The 16495-nt window shown below is 56.8% G+C and overlaps 5 protein-coding genes across 5 annotated transcripts; all 5 read left to right on the top strand.

Moving 5' to 3' along the window:
* Positions 1 to 4786: 4786 nt before the first annotated feature.
* Positions 4787 to 6475, top strand: JKF63_02840 (uncharacterized protein; the record flags this gene model as incomplete). Its single annotated transcript, XM_067898864.1, has 1 exon — positions 4787 to 6475. One exon carries the CDS (start codon positions 4787 to 4789, stop codon positions 6473 to 6475), a length of 1689 nt encoding a protein of 562 aa, XP_067755308.1.
* Positions 6476 to 7269: 794 nt separating this feature from the next.
* JKF63_02839 (uncharacterized protein) lies at positions 7270 to 8379 on the top strand (the record flags this gene model as incomplete). Its single annotated transcript, XM_067898863.1, has 1 exon — positions 7270 to 8379. The coding sequence occupies one exon, from the start codon at positions 7270 to 7272 to the stop codon at positions 8377 to 8379; it is 1110 nt and encodes a 369-aa protein (XP_067755307.1).
* Positions 8380 to 9554: 1175 nt separating this feature from the next.
* Positions 9555 to 11006, top strand: JKF63_02838 (uncharacterized protein; the record flags this gene model as incomplete). The annotated part of the gene is made up of 1 exon (XM_067898862.1): positions 9555 to 11006. One exon carries the CDS (start codon positions 9555 to 9557, stop codon positions 11004 to 11006), a length of 1452 nt encoding a protein of 483 aa, XP_067755306.1.
* A 542-nt stretch (positions 11007 to 11548) lies between these two features.
* JKF63_02837 (uncharacterized protein) lies at positions 11549 to 12367 on the top strand (the record flags this gene model as incomplete). The annotated part of the gene is made up of 1 exon (XM_067898861.1): positions 11549 to 12367. One exon carries the CDS (start codon positions 11549 to 11551, stop codon positions 12365 to 12367), a length of 819 nt encoding a protein of 272 aa, XP_067755305.1.
* Positions 12368 to 13176: 809 nt separating this feature from the next.
* On the top strand, positions 13177 to 14628 carry JKF63_02836 (uncharacterized protein; the record flags this gene model as incomplete). The annotated part of the gene is made up of 1 exon (XM_067898860.1): positions 13177 to 14628. One exon carries the CDS (start codon positions 13177 to 13179, stop codon positions 14626 to 14628), a length of 1452 nt encoding a protein of 483 aa, XP_067755304.1.
* Positions 14629 to 16495: the final 1867 nt, after the last annotated feature.

Raw genomic sequence — 16495 nt, 5'->3', positions numbered from 1 at the left:
CTGTGCCGTGTCCCCGCCGGTGTGATGACACACACGATTCTATTACCTGTGGGATCTGATCGAGTATTGTCTTGATGAAAAGCAGAACGACGCACGCGTGCAGCGTGCTGGACTGAGGAGGCGGAGCGCTGGGTGTGGTGGCAGTGTGGTGTTGATGCAAACAGCAGACGATCTGCGAAAGAGTAGGGGGCACAGCCATGCGCCTTGCGTGCGTGGCTCTTCCCCCCTTCTCTCTCTGCGCCCCACATATGATGATTCACCGTGCATTCCTGTGGTATCTGATGCATCTTGCATGAGCACGAAAAACGCAACGAGCGCCCTTCGCGTTGAAGCGGCGCGAGCTGAGTGGATCTACTGCGCGCGCATGTGTGTTATGCGGCTGTGTGTGTGTGTGTGTGTGTGTGTATGCTGATGCTACGCCAAGCGGTTCGCGGTGCGCCTGTCACCGCTGTGCCGCATGTGCGCGTAGCCGGTGCGATGCTGCTACCTTCCCCCCCCTGTGCCGTGTCCCCGCCGGTGTGATGACACACACGATTCTATTACCTGTGGGATCTGATCGAGTATTGTCTTGATGAAAAGCAGAACGACGCACGCGTGCAGCGTGCTGGACTGAGGAGGCGGAGCGCTGGGTGTGGTGGCAGTGTGGTGTTGATGCAAACAGCAGACGATCTGCGAAAGAGTAGGGGGCACAGCCATGCGCCTTGCGTGCGTGGCTCTTCCCCCCTTCTCTCTCTGCGCCCCACATATGATGATTCACCGTGCATTCCTGTGGTATCTGATGCATCTTGCATGAGCACGAAAAACGCAACGAGCGCCCTTCGCGTTGAAGCGGCGCGAGCTGAGTGGATCTACTGCGCGCGCATGTGTGTTATGCGGCTGTGTGTGTGTGTATGTGTGTGTATGCTGATGCTACGCCAAGCGGTTCGCGGTGCGCCTGTCACCGCTGTGCCGCATGTGCGCGTAGCCGGTGCGATGCTGCTACCTTCCCCCCCCTGTGCCGTGTCCCCGCCGGTGTGATGACACACACGATTCTATTACCTGTGGGATCTGATCGAGTATTGTCTTGATGAAAAGCAGAACGACGCACGCGTGCAGCGTGCTGGACTGAGGAGGCGGAGCGCTGGGTGTGGTGGCAGTGTGGTGTTGATGCAAACAGCAGACGATCTGCGAAAGAGTAGGGGGCACAGCCATGCGCCTTGCGTGCGTGGCTCTTCCCCCCTTCTCTCTCTGCGCCCCACATATGATGATTCACCGTGCATTCCTGTGGTATCTGATGCATCTTGCATGAGCACGAAAAACGCAACGAGCGCCCTTCGCGTTGAAGCGGCGCGAGCTGAGTGGATCTACTGCGCGCGCATGTGTGTTATGCGGCTGTGTGTGTGTGTGTGTGTGTGTGTATGCTGATGCTACGCCAAGCGGTTCGCGGTGCGCCTGTCACCGCTGTGCCGCATGTGCGCGTAGCCGGTGCGATGCTGCTACCTTCCCCCCCCTGTGCCGTGTCCCCGCCGGTGTGATGACACACACGATTCTATTACCTGTGGGATCTGATCGAGTATTGTCTTGATGAAAAGCAGAACGACGCACGCGTGCAGCGTGCTGGACTGAGGAGGCGGAGCGCTGGGTGTGGTGGCAGTGTGGTGTTGATGCAAACAGCAGACGATCTGCGAAAGAGTAGGGGGCACAGCCATGCGCCTTGCGTGCGTGGCTCTTCCCCCCTTCTCTCTCTGCGCCCCACATATGATGATTCACCGTGCATTCCTGTGGTATCTGATGCATCTTGCATGAGCACGAAAAACGCAACGAGCGCCCTTCGCGTTGGAAGCGGCGCGAGCTGAGTGGATCTACTGCGCGCGCATGTGTGTTATGCGGCTGTGTGTGTGTGTGTGTGTGTGTGTATGCTGATGCTACGCCAAGCGGTTCGCGGTGCGCCTGTCACCGCTGTGCCGCATGTGCGCGTAGCCGGTGCGATGCTGCTACCTTCCCCCCCCTGTGCCGTGTCCCCGCCGGTGTGATGACACACACGATTCTATTACCTGTGGGATCTGATCGAGTATTGTCTTGATGAAAAGCAGAACGACGCACGCGTGCAGCGTGCTGGACTGAGGAGGCGGAGCGCTGGGTGTGGTGGCAGTGTGGTGTTGATGCAAACAGCAGACGATCTGCGAAAGAGTAGGGGGCACAGCCATGCGCCTTGCGTGCGTGGCTCTTCCCCCCTTCTCTCTCTCCGCCCCACATATGATGATTCACCGTGCATTCCTGTGGTATCTGATGCATCTTGCATGAGCACGAAAAACGCAACGAGCGCCCTTCGCGTTGAAGCGGCGCGAGCTGAGTGGATCTACTGCGCGCGCATGTGTGTTATGCGGCTGTGTGTGTGTGTGTGTGTGTGTGTGTATGCTGATGCTACGCCAAGCGGTTCGTGGTGCGCCTGTCACCGCTGTGCCGCATGTGCGCGTAGCCGGTGCGATGCTGCTACCTTCCCCCCCCTGTGCCGTGTCCCCGCCGGTGTGATGACACACACGATTCTATTACCTGTGGGATCTGATCGAGTATTGTCTTGATGAAAAGCAGAACGACGCACGCGTGCAGCGTGCTGGACTGAGGAGGCGGAGCGCTGGGTGTGGTGGCAGTGTGGTGTTGATGCAAACAGCAGACGATCTGCGAAAGAGTAGGGGGCACAGCCATGCGCCTTGCGTGCGTGGCTCTTCCCCCCCCCCTTCTCTCTCTGCGCCCCACATATGATGATTCACCGTGCATTCCTGTGGTATCTGATGCATCTTGCATGAGCACGAAAAACGCAACGAGCGCCCTTCGCGTTGAAGCGGCGCGAGCTGAGTGGATCTACTGCGCGCGCATGTGTGTTATGCGGCTGTGTGTGTGTGTGTGTGTGTGTGTATGCTGATGCTACGCCAAGCGGTTCGCGGTGCGCCTGTCACCGCTGTGCCGCATGTGCGCGTAGCCGGTGCGATGCTGCTACCTTTCCCCCCCTGTGCCGTGTCCCCGCCGGTGTGATGACACACACGATTCTATTACCTGTGGGATCTGATCGAGTATTGTCTTGATGAAAAGCAGAACGACGCACGCGTGCAGCGTGCTGGACTGAGGAGGCGGAGCGCTGGGTGTGGTGGCAGTGTGGTGTTGATGCAAACAGCAGACGATCTGCGAAAGAGTAGGGGGCACAGCCATGCGCCTTGCGTGCGTGGCTCTTCCCCCCCCCCCTTCTCTCTCTGCGCCCCACATATGATGATTCACCGTGCATTCCTGTGGTATCTGATGCATCTTGCATGAGCACGAAAAACGCAACGAGCGCCCTTCGCGTTGAAGCGGCGCGAGCTGAGTGGATCTACTGCGCGCGCATGTGTGTTATGCGGCTGTGTGTGTGTGTGTGTGTGTGTGTGTGTGTGTATGCTGATGCTACGCCAAGCGGTTCGCGGTGCGCCTGTCACCGCTGTGCCGCATGTGCGCGTAGCCGGTGCGATGCTGCTACCTTCCCCCCCCTGTGCCATGTCCCCGCCGGTGTGATGACACACACGATTCTATTACCTGTGGGATCTGATCGAGTATTGTCTTGATGAAAAGCAGAACGACGCACGCGTGCAGCGTGCTGGACTGAGGAGGCGGAGCGCTGGGTGTGGTGGCAGTGTGGTGTTGATGCAAACAGCAGACGATCTGCGAAAGAGTAGGGGGCACAGCCATGCGCCTTGCGTGCGTGGCTCTTCCCCCCCCCCTTCTCTCTCTGCGCCCCACATATGATGATTCACCGTGCATTCCTGTGGTATCTGATGCATCTTGCATGAGCACGAAAAACGCAACGAGCGCCCTTCGCGTTGAAGCGGCGCGAGCTGAGTGGATCTACTGCGCGCGCATGTGTGTTATGCGGCTGTGTGTGTGTGTGTGTGTGTGTGTGTGCCACTAGCGAGGCAGTGAAGCAGGGTGAGGGCCTTTGTAACAGGGAAGTACGGCAGTGCTGCGGAGGTGATGGGATGGGGGAATCTATTCAGTCTCTATCGGTTGGTCCGCTGCTGGGGTGGCAGTGGACGCAGCGCTCTAATGTTTGTGTCTCCGGGCGTAGTTCTCCGATCCGCCGGACTCCCATTGCGCTGGACGCTGTCCCGTAGCCCATTGTGTCGGTAGTGTGTCTGGTGTCGCAGTTTGACTAGCAATAGAAGCAACAAGATGCCGAGAGGCCCGCCGGGCTGTTTTCTTTCAGGTGCCTCTTCTGCTGCGTGGTCAGCGGATGGGGGCAACGGCGTACGTGACATTGGGCGCCTTCTGTGTGGTGATGGGCTGTGTAGCGAGCTCGTGCTGCTCTGATGCTTCCGGCCCCCCCGCCCCCCTCCAGTGTAATGCAGTCGAGCGAGATGGGCGCCTCTCTTTTTCCTTTTGTTCGTCCTCTGCTGCTGCTCTACCGCCTCTTACGGTCAAACAAACTACACGTAAGTGGGCGCCGATCGAGGTCGTGTCCATATTTGCAAACTGGGAGCAACAACATTATGCGCACGTCTTCTTCGCACTGCAGCTGCAGCCTCTGATTACTTTCACTTCTACTGTAGCTCTCACCTCTTCTCTCACTTTTCTTTTGGGTCAGCATATATACCTTCCGTCAGTTTCTCCCAACTGTCACTCACCCTTGCTGGTGCCACTGCTGCATCATTTTTCTGTTTTTGAACAAATTTTTTTTTTTTTGGGGGGCTGGGCACGAGGGCGAAGCTCGCTGTCTCGTATTGCATTTTCTCTCCGATTTTTTTTTTCGTATGCTAGCCAACTTGCTTCTTTGTGTACCCCCATGGCACTGCGCCGTCGGTGTGCGCCGCTAGCCGTCAGTCTATTGGCTTTCGCGGTGCTGTGCTGCTCTGGTGTGGTTGCTTTTTTCTTTGAGTCGCGCTCGCTCTTTCCAGATTCCTTTGAGGTTGTGGACATTAGCAGTACAGCCCTGAGCGAGCTGCACGAGTGGTCGCACTTATGCCCTTGGATTCTGCTCGCCTACTCGAGCGGTTGCGGGCACTGCCGCGCCAGTGCTCCGCTCGTTTCTCGCATCGCGAAGGAAACATTCGAAAACAGCGGTGATGTGCTGAACGAAGTGACAGTGGCGGCGCTCAACTGTGAGACGCACCTCGACGTCTGCAGAGGCCTCGGAGTGAACTCGGTGCCCTCCTTCTACTTACTCCTGCCTTCCACTATTAACATTAGCGACGCCACTCTATCCCCTATCGTCGCGAACAAAAAGAAAATCGACGAGAGCGCCTCGAGGGCGAATCCCATCACGATGGCGCGTGTCGCGATTGGCCCAGGCTCAAGGCAGCACGGCCATTTCGATACCGCGCGCAGCGTCTGGGGCGGTCTCTCGACCAATGTATGGAGTGCAACTCACAAGGAGCGGTGCCTGTACATGCGCAACTACCTCCGAAACCTGAAGCAGAGTACATCTGCGGAGATCCGCACTGGTGAAGCTTCGCCGGCGGATGGGGCTGGAGGGTTCGTGGAGGATACAACGTTTCATGCGGTAGATGTCGCCAACGCATTCTTCGAAACCCTTTATCACGAGGTGGCGTTGATGGGCCTCGAGTCTGCTTCGGGGCGGCAGGCTCTTCTCAATTTTCTTCGTGCGGTTGAGCAGCGGCTACCCGGACTTGGCGCGGATGTGTTGCTACAGGCCTTGACCGCCTACAACGAGGTAAACGAAACCCGGTACAGCTCGACTGCTTCTGCCTTCATGTCTGTAGGCGAGTGGCAAAGTCTTGTCTTGTCCGCTGGGATCCCATATCAGGGGACGCCGCGAAATTTGAGATGGCAAACCTGCAAAGGTTCTTCATGGCGCTACCGCGGCTTTCCCTGTGGCATGTGGTTGCTGTACCATGCGCTAACGGCAAATATGCCGGACGCGGGCACCGGTGGTGTGCCCACGACACCCGTTTCAAGGGACCAGGACGGTGCCGAGGTGCTGCATGTTGTTCTCAATTATGCGCGTAGCTTTTTTGCCTGTGGGGCCTGCCGTACTCATTTTCTGCGCTTCCAGCCTGACCACACAGACCCTGCGCTGCAGTTGTGGCGATTCCACAATGAGGTGAATCTGCGTCTCGCCAAGGTGGAGGAGGGAGCGGACCCGCTGGTGCCGAAGAGGGTCTTTCCATCCATTGAGGAGTGCCCCACGTGCTTTCAGGGCACTGTGGCCCAGAGCGGGGAGGACCTCTTCGTGTTAACCAACGTTTCCATCTACCTGCGATCCCGCTACAAGTGGAACTCCTCATCGCTGTACAAGGCGGCCGCTGGTGCGACGAGCACCACCAGAGAGGTCGCGACTAATAGTCGCTACCCAGATGTAGCCACGGAGGGTCCCGATCCTCCGAGCTTGGACATGCTCCCCAGAATCATCATCATCGTAGCAGTGCTGGGTGTAATGTGTACGCTTTGGTGTTCTCCGTCGTCTAGCACGAAGCGGCGTCGCCCGATTCTGCCTCTTCGACCATGTAGCTAGAAGGCCGTATTTCTCACACTGTGTGCTACTCGGTGGCGGTTCTGCTGGCATTCATCGATCGTAATAGAGTTGTAGTGGTGCGTATCTCAAAGCATTCATGTCTTCTCTCAGCTCAGCGCTCCCCACTGACGCCTCACACCCCCAGGTGTTCACAGAGGCATTGCTTTCAGCGTGGGAGAAAAAATGGGAGGATGGGGGCGGTGGTGGGGAAGGGTGTGATGATATCCAGCACGGCTGTCTGCACATCACCTCACCTTTCTCTTTTTTCCTTTCTTCTTTATCCAGAGGGACACTGTGGGTCAATGCATGCATAGGCTTCTTTATGCATTTGCACACGCCATCACCAACAACGTGAAGGTCTACACAAAGAATGGGGAGTAGAAAGACATGAGTGGCCCCCCCTTTTTTTTATGCGGGAGGGGGGGGTCTAATAGATGGCATGTGTGCAGTGTTGCATATTCTTGCTTTTCGGGGAGCAGCCTGATGCCTTTTGTGGACTCAATCTTGTCGAACACTTTTCTCTCCCCCCCCCCCCCTCCCATTTTGTTGGATCTCCGTTTCTTTTTTTTTCCATCATATCTTTCGCCCATTAGCGGATAGTGAACTCGACAGACGCGTCTCACGCACGCGTCTTGGTGTACAAGCGGTTGCTTGTCCTAACACCAGCTTCATCTCGTGTGTGGCGCACGAGTGCGTATGGTGGGGCCCACGTACGCCCCACTTCAGGGGTCTCACCAGGGGAGCGAAGCCGAGGGAAGCGAGCGCCTGCGAGAGAGCGGCTTTACCGGAATCGAATGCCTTTCCTGAAGAGGTGTGTGCTCGTTATTAACAACCGCAGTGGTAAGAGGCATGCCGTGCAAAATTTTGCGAGCACCCTGAAAGGGTATCTCAATCGCGCTGGCATTGTGCATCATGATGTGCACATCCCAAACGACGATGTTGCAGATCAGCTACTGCGGACGTTACCGCAAGCGGAGGCACTCGTGCTCTGTGGCGGAGACGGTACAGTGAACAGCGTTCTCAACCTGATAGCGGCGATGTCATCTTCATGCACAAGACCCAGCGCATCCGTCTCCCCGCCGTCGCTGCTGGAGTCTGTGCCGCTGCTTCTAGTGCCCACCGGTTTGCACAACTCCATAGCCACATCGCTCGGTGTCACTTCAGCCGAGCGCGCGGTTTCGAGCCTCGTGGTGGGCCGCACGGTTTGTGTGCCATTGTGGGCCGTCCACCTTATGCACCCGCACACGCCTTCACGTTTGTTTCCAGTCCGGTACATGTGCTCGTACATTGCCATCGGCACCTACGCGGCTGCTGTGCAGCGGCAGAACGGGTGGAGGAAGGCTCAGGAGGAGTATGTGTCTCTGCCCACTGTACTCGGGTGCTTTACTGGCATGGCGCTGTGCACCACCATCGAGCACGCACCACCCAGCTCCACGGCGGTGCTGACACAAATCAGCATCGACAAGGATGTCGCCACGTCATCTAGACTGGGTCCCTTGCGTCTCCTTGTTGCCTCGCAGATGCCGCAGCTGCAGCCTGGTTACTCTCTCACTCCCACCGCCACATACCATAGGCGGCAACTTACTGTCACCACGGCCACAGCCGAGGCGACCCGCATGCGTATGTGGCATCTCTTGCACCGAGAGGCCAGGGAGGGCTACGTCCTTGCCGAAGACGGCGTGTCCCTTCGAGAGGGGGTGCAAGACTTACGCATCGACTTCCATGCTGCCTCCGATCCCCCCGATATAGCAGCAGGCTTGACACCGCCACCGATTGACGATGGGGGTGAGAGGGCTCTCGGATCGGCGCTACTGGTGGTCGACGGCGAGTGTGTGCGGGTGCCTGCCGGTTCTTCGGTCACTGTGACGCCGGCGGGGGTGTCAGTGCAGTTTATCGTAGGGTAATCTGAGCGGGGGAGGGGGGAGGGGGATGACCGGATACTTACAAGCGGCGAGTGGGGGTGAGGCGCACGCAGCTGAGGATGGGGGGGGCGCGGGGTAAAATTTCTTATCCGTGTACGTCCTACATCGTGCCATGCCCCCAGTAACTGCGCCCTCACGTGATGCGTTTGTGTAGTACCCATTCTCTTTTCTCCTCCTCCAACTCAGTAATCCATTTCTTTTTTTTTTGCACGCAGGAGAGCTCAACACTGCCGTTTTCATGAAAAAAAGGGAGGGGAAAAAGAGCAAGACGACAACCGAAGACACGCAGGGGGTGGGGAGGAGGAACGATGCCACATCCCGAAAGACAGAAGTCCATGAGGGGGAGGCATGTCTTGATATCTTCAAGCGGTGTGTTACACCTCCTTCCTTCTCCTCCTCCTCCTCCCGTCCTTTGCGGTTAACCGTTTTTCATACATGAGACCCTTGGCTGGGGGAGGTAGAGGCGGTGCCTTCGCTGGTTGGGGGGCACTTGCAGCAGTTCTTTGTGCGTGTGTGTGGGACATAGGCGGATTCGAGTTCGCATCGAGGCCGTTCCTCTCTTGTTTCGCTTCCCCCCCCTCCAGTTGACCACTCGAGTGCGCTCACGTATGCCTACGCATATGTATGGGTGTGCCCCTGTTGTGGGAGGGAAAATACGCGAGAGGCGGCGGCGGTTCTTTTGGGTCTGCGGGGCGGGGCTGGTGTGTCGGAAACGCGAGTGGCGCCTGCTGTGACTAAGCTATACCACCGTAGCAGTGCAAAGGGGGGGGGGGAGTGCAATGACATTGCCGCTGCTGCTGTCAGTCCCGATGAATGCTTTTTTTACAATCTATTTTCTCTCACCCCGATGTTTTTATTGCTATTGTCTGCAATATTTGCCTTTTGTGATCCTCGTAACTCTGCTGCTGGATGGCGCCATGTGCCTGCATGCCTGCGTGTACTTGACCAGCCAAGAACGTACCACCCACTCACATAGAGGGAGGGATTTGCCTAGTCATCACCCTGTGCCCTTGCATCGGGCAGCCGTGATCGAGTTCAACTCCAAGAGAGCGAAATCTGCCCTTTGCTTTTTCTTTCCCCAGCACTGCACTCACACATCAGTGGTGCGACACCCCCCCCCATTGACAGTTCTTTCAGATTACGTTGTCTGCGGTAGGATGGATTACGGGTACCCACGTCGACGCGATGGCGGTGTCGGTTTTGGCTTCGGCGGAAGCGGCGGCGGTGGCGGTGGCGGCGGCGGTGGGGGTGGTGGCATTGGCGGCCCTCCGGCTGTTGGGCCGGGAGGCCCACGGCGACGCTTTCGTAGCGATTTCGACCCCGAAGAGTACGCGCCACGCCGCAAGCTTCATGGACAGCGCCCGGTAGACTTTTACTCTCCCGCCATCCAACACGTACTGACCCGCCTGGTGCCGCGCTCCACACCGTATGGCTACCACGTTACGCCACACGAGTACTATACGAAAGATCTTGTTGCGGCAAATGTGACAAGCTACAACGCGAGCACGGCGCTCTGCACGCAGTGGGTAAACACTTCATACCATCCAGATAGCAAAGGCGGTCGCATCCGCACCCCACTCTATGGCCTGCAGTGGTCACCGAGTGGACGCCGTCTGCTGTGCTCCACTGGCCGGGGAGAGTTCTTGCTGTTCAACGGACAGTCCTTCGGTGTGGAGGTAAAGACGGTGGCTCACGAAGACAACCGCCCATGCCGCGCCATTGCGTGGGGTCGTCGCCACGATCTCATTCTCAGCGGCGATGACGCTGGCAAGCTGAAGATGTGGATGTCCAACTTTGTGTTCATGTCGGAGGTCGACACAAACCACCGCGCTGTGCGCGAAATCTCATGGGCGCCGCTGGAACTGAAGTTCTGCACGGCTGGCCAGGATGGTTCAGCGAAGGTGTGGGACACGAACATGGTTGGCGCGCACATTGCCACTACGGGGCCGGATGCAGGTGACCAGTCCGTGCTGGAGGAGGTGAAGTTGGAGGGCCATGGCGGTGATGTGACGACGGCTCACTGGCATCCCTATCGAGCTCTTATTGCCACCGGTAGTCAGGACACGCAGTGCCGACTATGGGACCCCCGCACAGCCTCCCGTGGTAGCATCGCAGCTTTGCACGGCCACAGCCAGGCCCTGACGTGCGTGCGGTGGCACCCAGATGGACGGACGCTGTTGAGCGCGTCAAAGGATAGCACGGTAAAGCTCTGGGATATCCGCAAGACGCAGCCGGAGGTCAAGCGCTTCACCGGGCACACGGACGCTGTAGACAAGGTCGACTGGCACCCGGCAGTGTCCGACCTGTTTGCAAGCACAGGGGCAGACGGAAGCGTAATGTACTGGATGGTGGCTGAGAGTGACGGCACTCTGGTGCATGGCGTGGAAGAGGTCGTTCACAACGCCGCCGTGATTGAAGCGGCTCACGAGAAGTTCCGTGACAAGCCCAACCCCGTGCACTGTGTTGCCTGGTCTCCACTGGGCAACATCCTCGCGTCTAGCGGTCACGAGGTGAAGTACTGGACGCGTAACAAGCCAGGTGCGTTGGAGGAGAAAGAGCGCGGCCTAGAGAGCGACATCCTGGACGAGCAAGGCCATGCATTGGCGTGATGTGAGAAGTGAATGGTAGTGGTTGGTGACGATGCCGGGCGGTGTGCCTACGTACACGACAAGCGCAAAGGCCTTCACCCTTAACGGCACTAATACACAAGACATCTTTCAAAGGAGGCTGAGGCGGCAGCAACTGCTGCTTTCTGCAGTGAACAGACAGACAGGGGTATATTCCCTCTCTGCTGTTTTTCGCCTTCACGCCGACAAACGCGGCTACGTGCAGCATCAAGGCGTCGACTTCAGCAGGGGGCTCTTCCGTCTGTTTCTGCAATGAATTCTCGTATCTCGTTTATCATCAGGCGGCGAGCGAAAAGTCGCCTATCAACCCGCCCCTTCTCTCCTGCGTCATCGCCGCACCCCAGAACTCTGTGTTTTCCCTCCACCACCTCTTTTTTTTTCATTCGTGTTTCTTTCTGTTTGTCTCCGAATACGTGCATATTTTTGTTGGCGCTTAACATCATCATCACGCCTCCGCCTCCCCATCGACGCCAGGCATTGAAGCAGGCCACAGGCGAAAATATTTTGTTTTTTTTCTCCGGGCCATGTCATGCTCAGAGGTACTCAAGATGATGTGGGGCTACACGCATCTGTCAGCCGTGGAGCTGCAGCAGGGCGAGGCATTGGCACGTGCCCGTCAAGAGCACTCTGCAGCTCTAGCGACCATAGCCGGAGGGTCGTCTACGCCAACCGAGCCCCTTCACTGGAAATCGTGGGCAATGACAGAGGTTGTGTATCGCCAGAACGATCTGCTCAGCAAGCTCTTCGGCATCTCCTCCATCGGCCCGGTTGCATTGATGGTGTTCTTGGCTGGGCTGGCCAGTGCGCCATGCCGCGAACGTCGCATACCAGCCGTGAATCTTGTTCTCTACCTCATCCTTAGCTTCTGTCTGAATGTAGTGCTGAAGGCATTCATCCGCAGCCAACGTCCTGCTCACCCCGCAGCAGGCATGAACTACACTACGGTGAACGGAATGCCGAGCGACCACGCGCAGTTTATGGCCGGCTTCTCCGTGTACCTGCTGCGTCGCTGGAAACACATGCGACACCAACGTACTGAGCGGAGCGAAAGTGGTCTTATCCAGCGACGGAAGCACGCGTCTGCGGGGGTGGCGCTGGCGAAGGCCTCACCGCCGTATGCGCTGATTGCGCTGCTGCTGTGCGGGACACTTTTCATTGGTGCCGGTCGCGTCTACAACGGTTACCACACCATCGGGCAAGTGCTCTTGGGGTGGGTGGTTGGGACTGCACTGGCGTTGACGTGCACCACTCCCCGCGTGCAGTGTGGCTTCACATGGATATCGGAGAGAGTCCTTGTGCCATTTATGCTCGTGTGCACGTTTTGGACGCAGGCTATCTGTTGAGCAGCAGTACTTCTCGTGGAATAGCTTGACCGCTCCCCTCTTTTTTTCCCTTTCTGGCTATCTGGTGCATTGCTAGGCGAGTGTTTCTTCACGGGTGTGAGAGACCGGCGTGAAGAGATTTGGGGGGGGGCGCAGAGAAAAGCCACACCGTGTCCAGACGTGGGGTGATCAGTGGACTCGGCCAAGAAGTATTCCCTTGGCGTGTGTATATATGTAGAGAGAAAGGCGGCACTGACTTCTTCACCAACATATTGCGAATAGTGTCTGGCGAGTATGTCGCATACATAGCAGAGGCAAAACAAAACGCATCAACATTATGTTTTGCGTACACATACACATACATAATACATATATATGTATACATATACATAATACATATACACACATACATATATATATATATATATATATATATGTATACATTCTCTTTAATCTCACGTGCGCGGCATAATCGATACACATGTGCGCACCTGTCTCTCTGTCTTTGTTTCTGGAGGCCGTTTCAAGGCGAAAAAGAAAAAAATGTGTGTGTGTGTATATTGAAGTGCCTCTCTTCTGTGACAATCTGGACTGTATTCGCTTCCCTGTGGCGAGCCCTGCCATTTCCACCACCACCACCACCACCACCACCACCACCCTCTTTCGCCTCTCTCGATTCCTCTCAACGTCCACAGTGCTCTTCATTTTTGGTGCACACTTCCCTCCCCCTCCCCCCTCCCTCTGCATCTCTCGCGTGTTTTTTTTTCGCCGTTAACATTAGCGCTGGCTCAGTCGAGACATTCACTGCTCTCCCCCCCCCCAACCCTGTAATGATCAGCGTCAAAGATGTCTTTCTCCACCTGACCTCGGGCCCAGGTCTGATGGACAACATTTGCAACTTCATTATCCGCCCACCGCGGTCCAACTACAGTGTGCGTGACCTCGGGCCTGACATATTTCGCATCGGTGACAAAGGCACAGAGCGCTTCATGCGCCAAGACTTTGAGCTGGAGAACATGCGAGGTATGCGCCTCTGTTGCTCGTGGTTCAAGCCGTATCCCACCCGCCGTGTGCCCTGCGTCGTGTACTGTCACGAGAATTGCGGTGGGCGCTGCAGCGGTCTCGAGGCCATTTTTCTGCTAGAAGAGGGTTTTAGCCTCTTCTGCTTTGATTTCTGTGGGTGCGGCATGTCGGAGGGTGAGTATACCTCTCTCGGCTTCTACGAGCGTCAGGACCTCGTTGCCGTCATCGAGTTTCTCATGCTCAAGGGCGACGAGGTGGATGGGGTGGCGCTGTGGGGTCGCAGCATGGGCGCCGTAGCTGCCATCATGTACGCCTCCAAGGATCCATGGATTCGCTGCATCGTGTGCGACTCACCGTTTGCTTCTCTGCGTTTGCTTATCGATGATTTGGTGGAGCGGCATGGGGGGCGAGCGGCCCGGGCTGTGCCGAAAATCCTATTGCGTGGGATTGTGGAGAGCATCCGCAAGCGCATCATGAGGCGCGCCGCCTTTGACATTGACGACTTGAACTCTGTCAAGTACGCCAACGCCTGCCACGTCCCGGCACTGCTGTTACACGGCGCCGACGACGACTTTGTGTCCCCCGCGCATTCTGAGCTGATTCGTGACGCTTTCCGAATCCCGTGCCTGCAGCAGTTTACACCAGGTGGCCACAACGATGAGCGCGACGCCGACATGCAAAAGCTCATCAGCGCCTTTCTGCATCTTTACTTGGTCGATAAGCCACAGGGAGCACGCGATATGCAGGCCTTGCGGGAGATGGCGGTGTCCAATGCTGCTGCTGCTGCCGCTGTTGCCGATTCGACTGGAACAGACACGACGAAGGCAGTCAGCTCGGAGCGGAGTGCATCTGCTTCACGAGCCCCCAAACAGCCACAAGCTCCCACAAGCTACAGCCTGAGATGCGTTGCAGCGGCATCTATGTCATCCTCCACGACCTCTGCGCCCACATCCACATCAGCCCCACTCTCAGCGCGCTCTTCTTCCGCTTTGCGAGCTGCGAGAGGTGCGTCACCGTCACCCCTGGACAGAGCAGGCCGCGAATTCTGTAGCGCACACAATGCCATCATTTCATCAGAGACAGCGCCAGGGCCAGCGCGCTCTTCTCCGCATCGCCCCACGCATCCTGGGTCGCCCAGTGAAACACAAGGGTCTTCCGACGCTTTTACGGCGGCAGGGACCGCTGGGTTGTTACCACCGAGCGACGCTACCGTACTACTGTCCAGCTCTTCCACTGAAGTACGAAGCGCGGATGCATGATCAAAGTCGTTTCGGAGCAGCCTTTCAATCCCCCCTCTCTCCCCAATAAACTGCGTGGCCACAGTTTATGCTGGCACCGCGTGGTCGTGCCGCTGAGGCCCTACCATGCAACACCAAGAGTGTTTAACAATCTTTTTTCTCTCTATTGATGCGATGCGAGGGTTGTTATATTGTGCTGTGCTACTTGTGGGGCGGTATTACTTATGAGAGCAGCGAGGGAAGGGCGTACAACGCCATCCTTCTTTATACGAGGGTTTGGTTGGCATGAAGAAGGGAGGCGACGTAGCGGAGCTGACCGACGAGAGACTTTTGCCGTGAAGGGCAGGAAAGACGCTGGGCTACCTATCAGAGGGATGGGTTGTGTAAGCCAAAGGAAGCGGAGGAAGACAACAAACGAAAGGAGGGGGCCTTACCTGTCGTTTGTGGCGCTCGCCTCCCTCTGGCACTGCCGTCGTAACCACTGCTGAGCTCTGCACGTCACCACCCTGCCACTGCTTTCCCTGTCTGCTTTCCTGTCCATCTTTCTCACTTGAGATTCAATATGCTGACCACAAGCACCTGCTCCATTCCGAAAAGTTTCTTCTGCTTGCTTGATGTTGTTTTTGGTACTCGTTCGGATGTTGTTGTTCGGGAGAGCATCGCGCTCTCAGTCAGTCAGTCAGTCACTCACTCAGCCACGCACCTACTCTCCGTGAGTTGTGTACCTCCTCCTTATTTTCCTCTTCAGAGCTCTCCCCTCCGCTTGTCCACCCCCCTCTCCCCTTTCCTCCCTATTTTTGAAAGCCAGGGAGGGGGTTAGATGTTTCTCGGGTGTTTCTTCGACACCGTTTCCTTCAGCCTCCGCCTCCTCATTTTTCTCATGTGACCCCGCGTCGATGCCATCGTCAACGTCGCTGTCGACTGCGCGCCGGTGCGAGTGGTGTGTGGGTTGTGCGACATCTCGCGTTGATGTACGTACGTGCCCGTGTGCGTCTACGCGCGTCCAGGGTGTGGTTTTGTGAGGCTCGTAGTTTCTCAACACGGGGCCGCCTCCTCCTCTTCGCCCCTTCAAGTGTTTTTTCTCCTCTCTCTCTGTTACCCCACCCCCTTTGGGGGAGCAGGTCGAGGGGGAATACTCGGCGCCACGTACGCGGAGGCAGGCGATGTTCTTGCTGGATGGGAATGTCATGGGCTCAGGTATACGAGAGAGGGGGGCTCTACGCTAGTGGTGAGAATTCAAGGCAGCACACGCACACAAGATGAGGGACTACAACAACAAACAAATGCGTTTTGTGCATCAGTACAGGGTGCACAGAGGTGACGGTTGTTTTATTCCCAGACATGGGCATACCTGTGCTTGGAGGAAGCCGGCCGCTTCCCAGACGTGGCGAAGGCCCTATAGAACCTGGGCGTTAGCTGTTGTAGTAGTGAAGCCTGTAACCACTACCCCACGCGCACCCTGTTGTCATATGAGGTGTGATGTATCAGCCGTCTACTTGGTCTTCTCGTACCTATCGCCGCACGCACTATCCCCCTCTCATGCACGTTCTCTCTTTTTTTTTTTCGCGTCTCGTCTCCACCGTTTCCAGCCTTTTTAATTTTGACGATATTCACTCATTTCTTCGCTCTTTCAATTTGCGAGTGAACTGGAAAACGTGTACATTATACACTCGGAGGAGCGGCCATCATCATCATCATCACAAGCGCGGCTACCTGAGACGGTAAAAGAAACGGGAATATATGTGTACATGTGTCTATTTTCTAGGAACAACGGCACCTTGTTGCGATAGTCACGTGTGTGGTGCTTCGTACTTGAGTTTATCCTCGGCTGCTCCCTCCCTTCTCCTCCTTCTCTTTGAAGGGTCCTCAGACGGGTAGGCACATCCCA

This window comes from Porcisia hertigi, chromosome 30 (assembly GCF_017918235.1).
Source record: "Porcisia hertigi strain C119 chromosome 30, whole genome shotgun sequence".
Taxonomy (NCBI): domain Eukaryota; phylum Euglenozoa; class Kinetoplastea; order Trypanosomatida; family Trypanosomatidae; genus Porcisia; species Porcisia hertigi.
The sequence above is the reverse complement of the archived record's forward strand: the minus strand, read 5'-3'. Positions and strand labels throughout refer to the sequence as shown.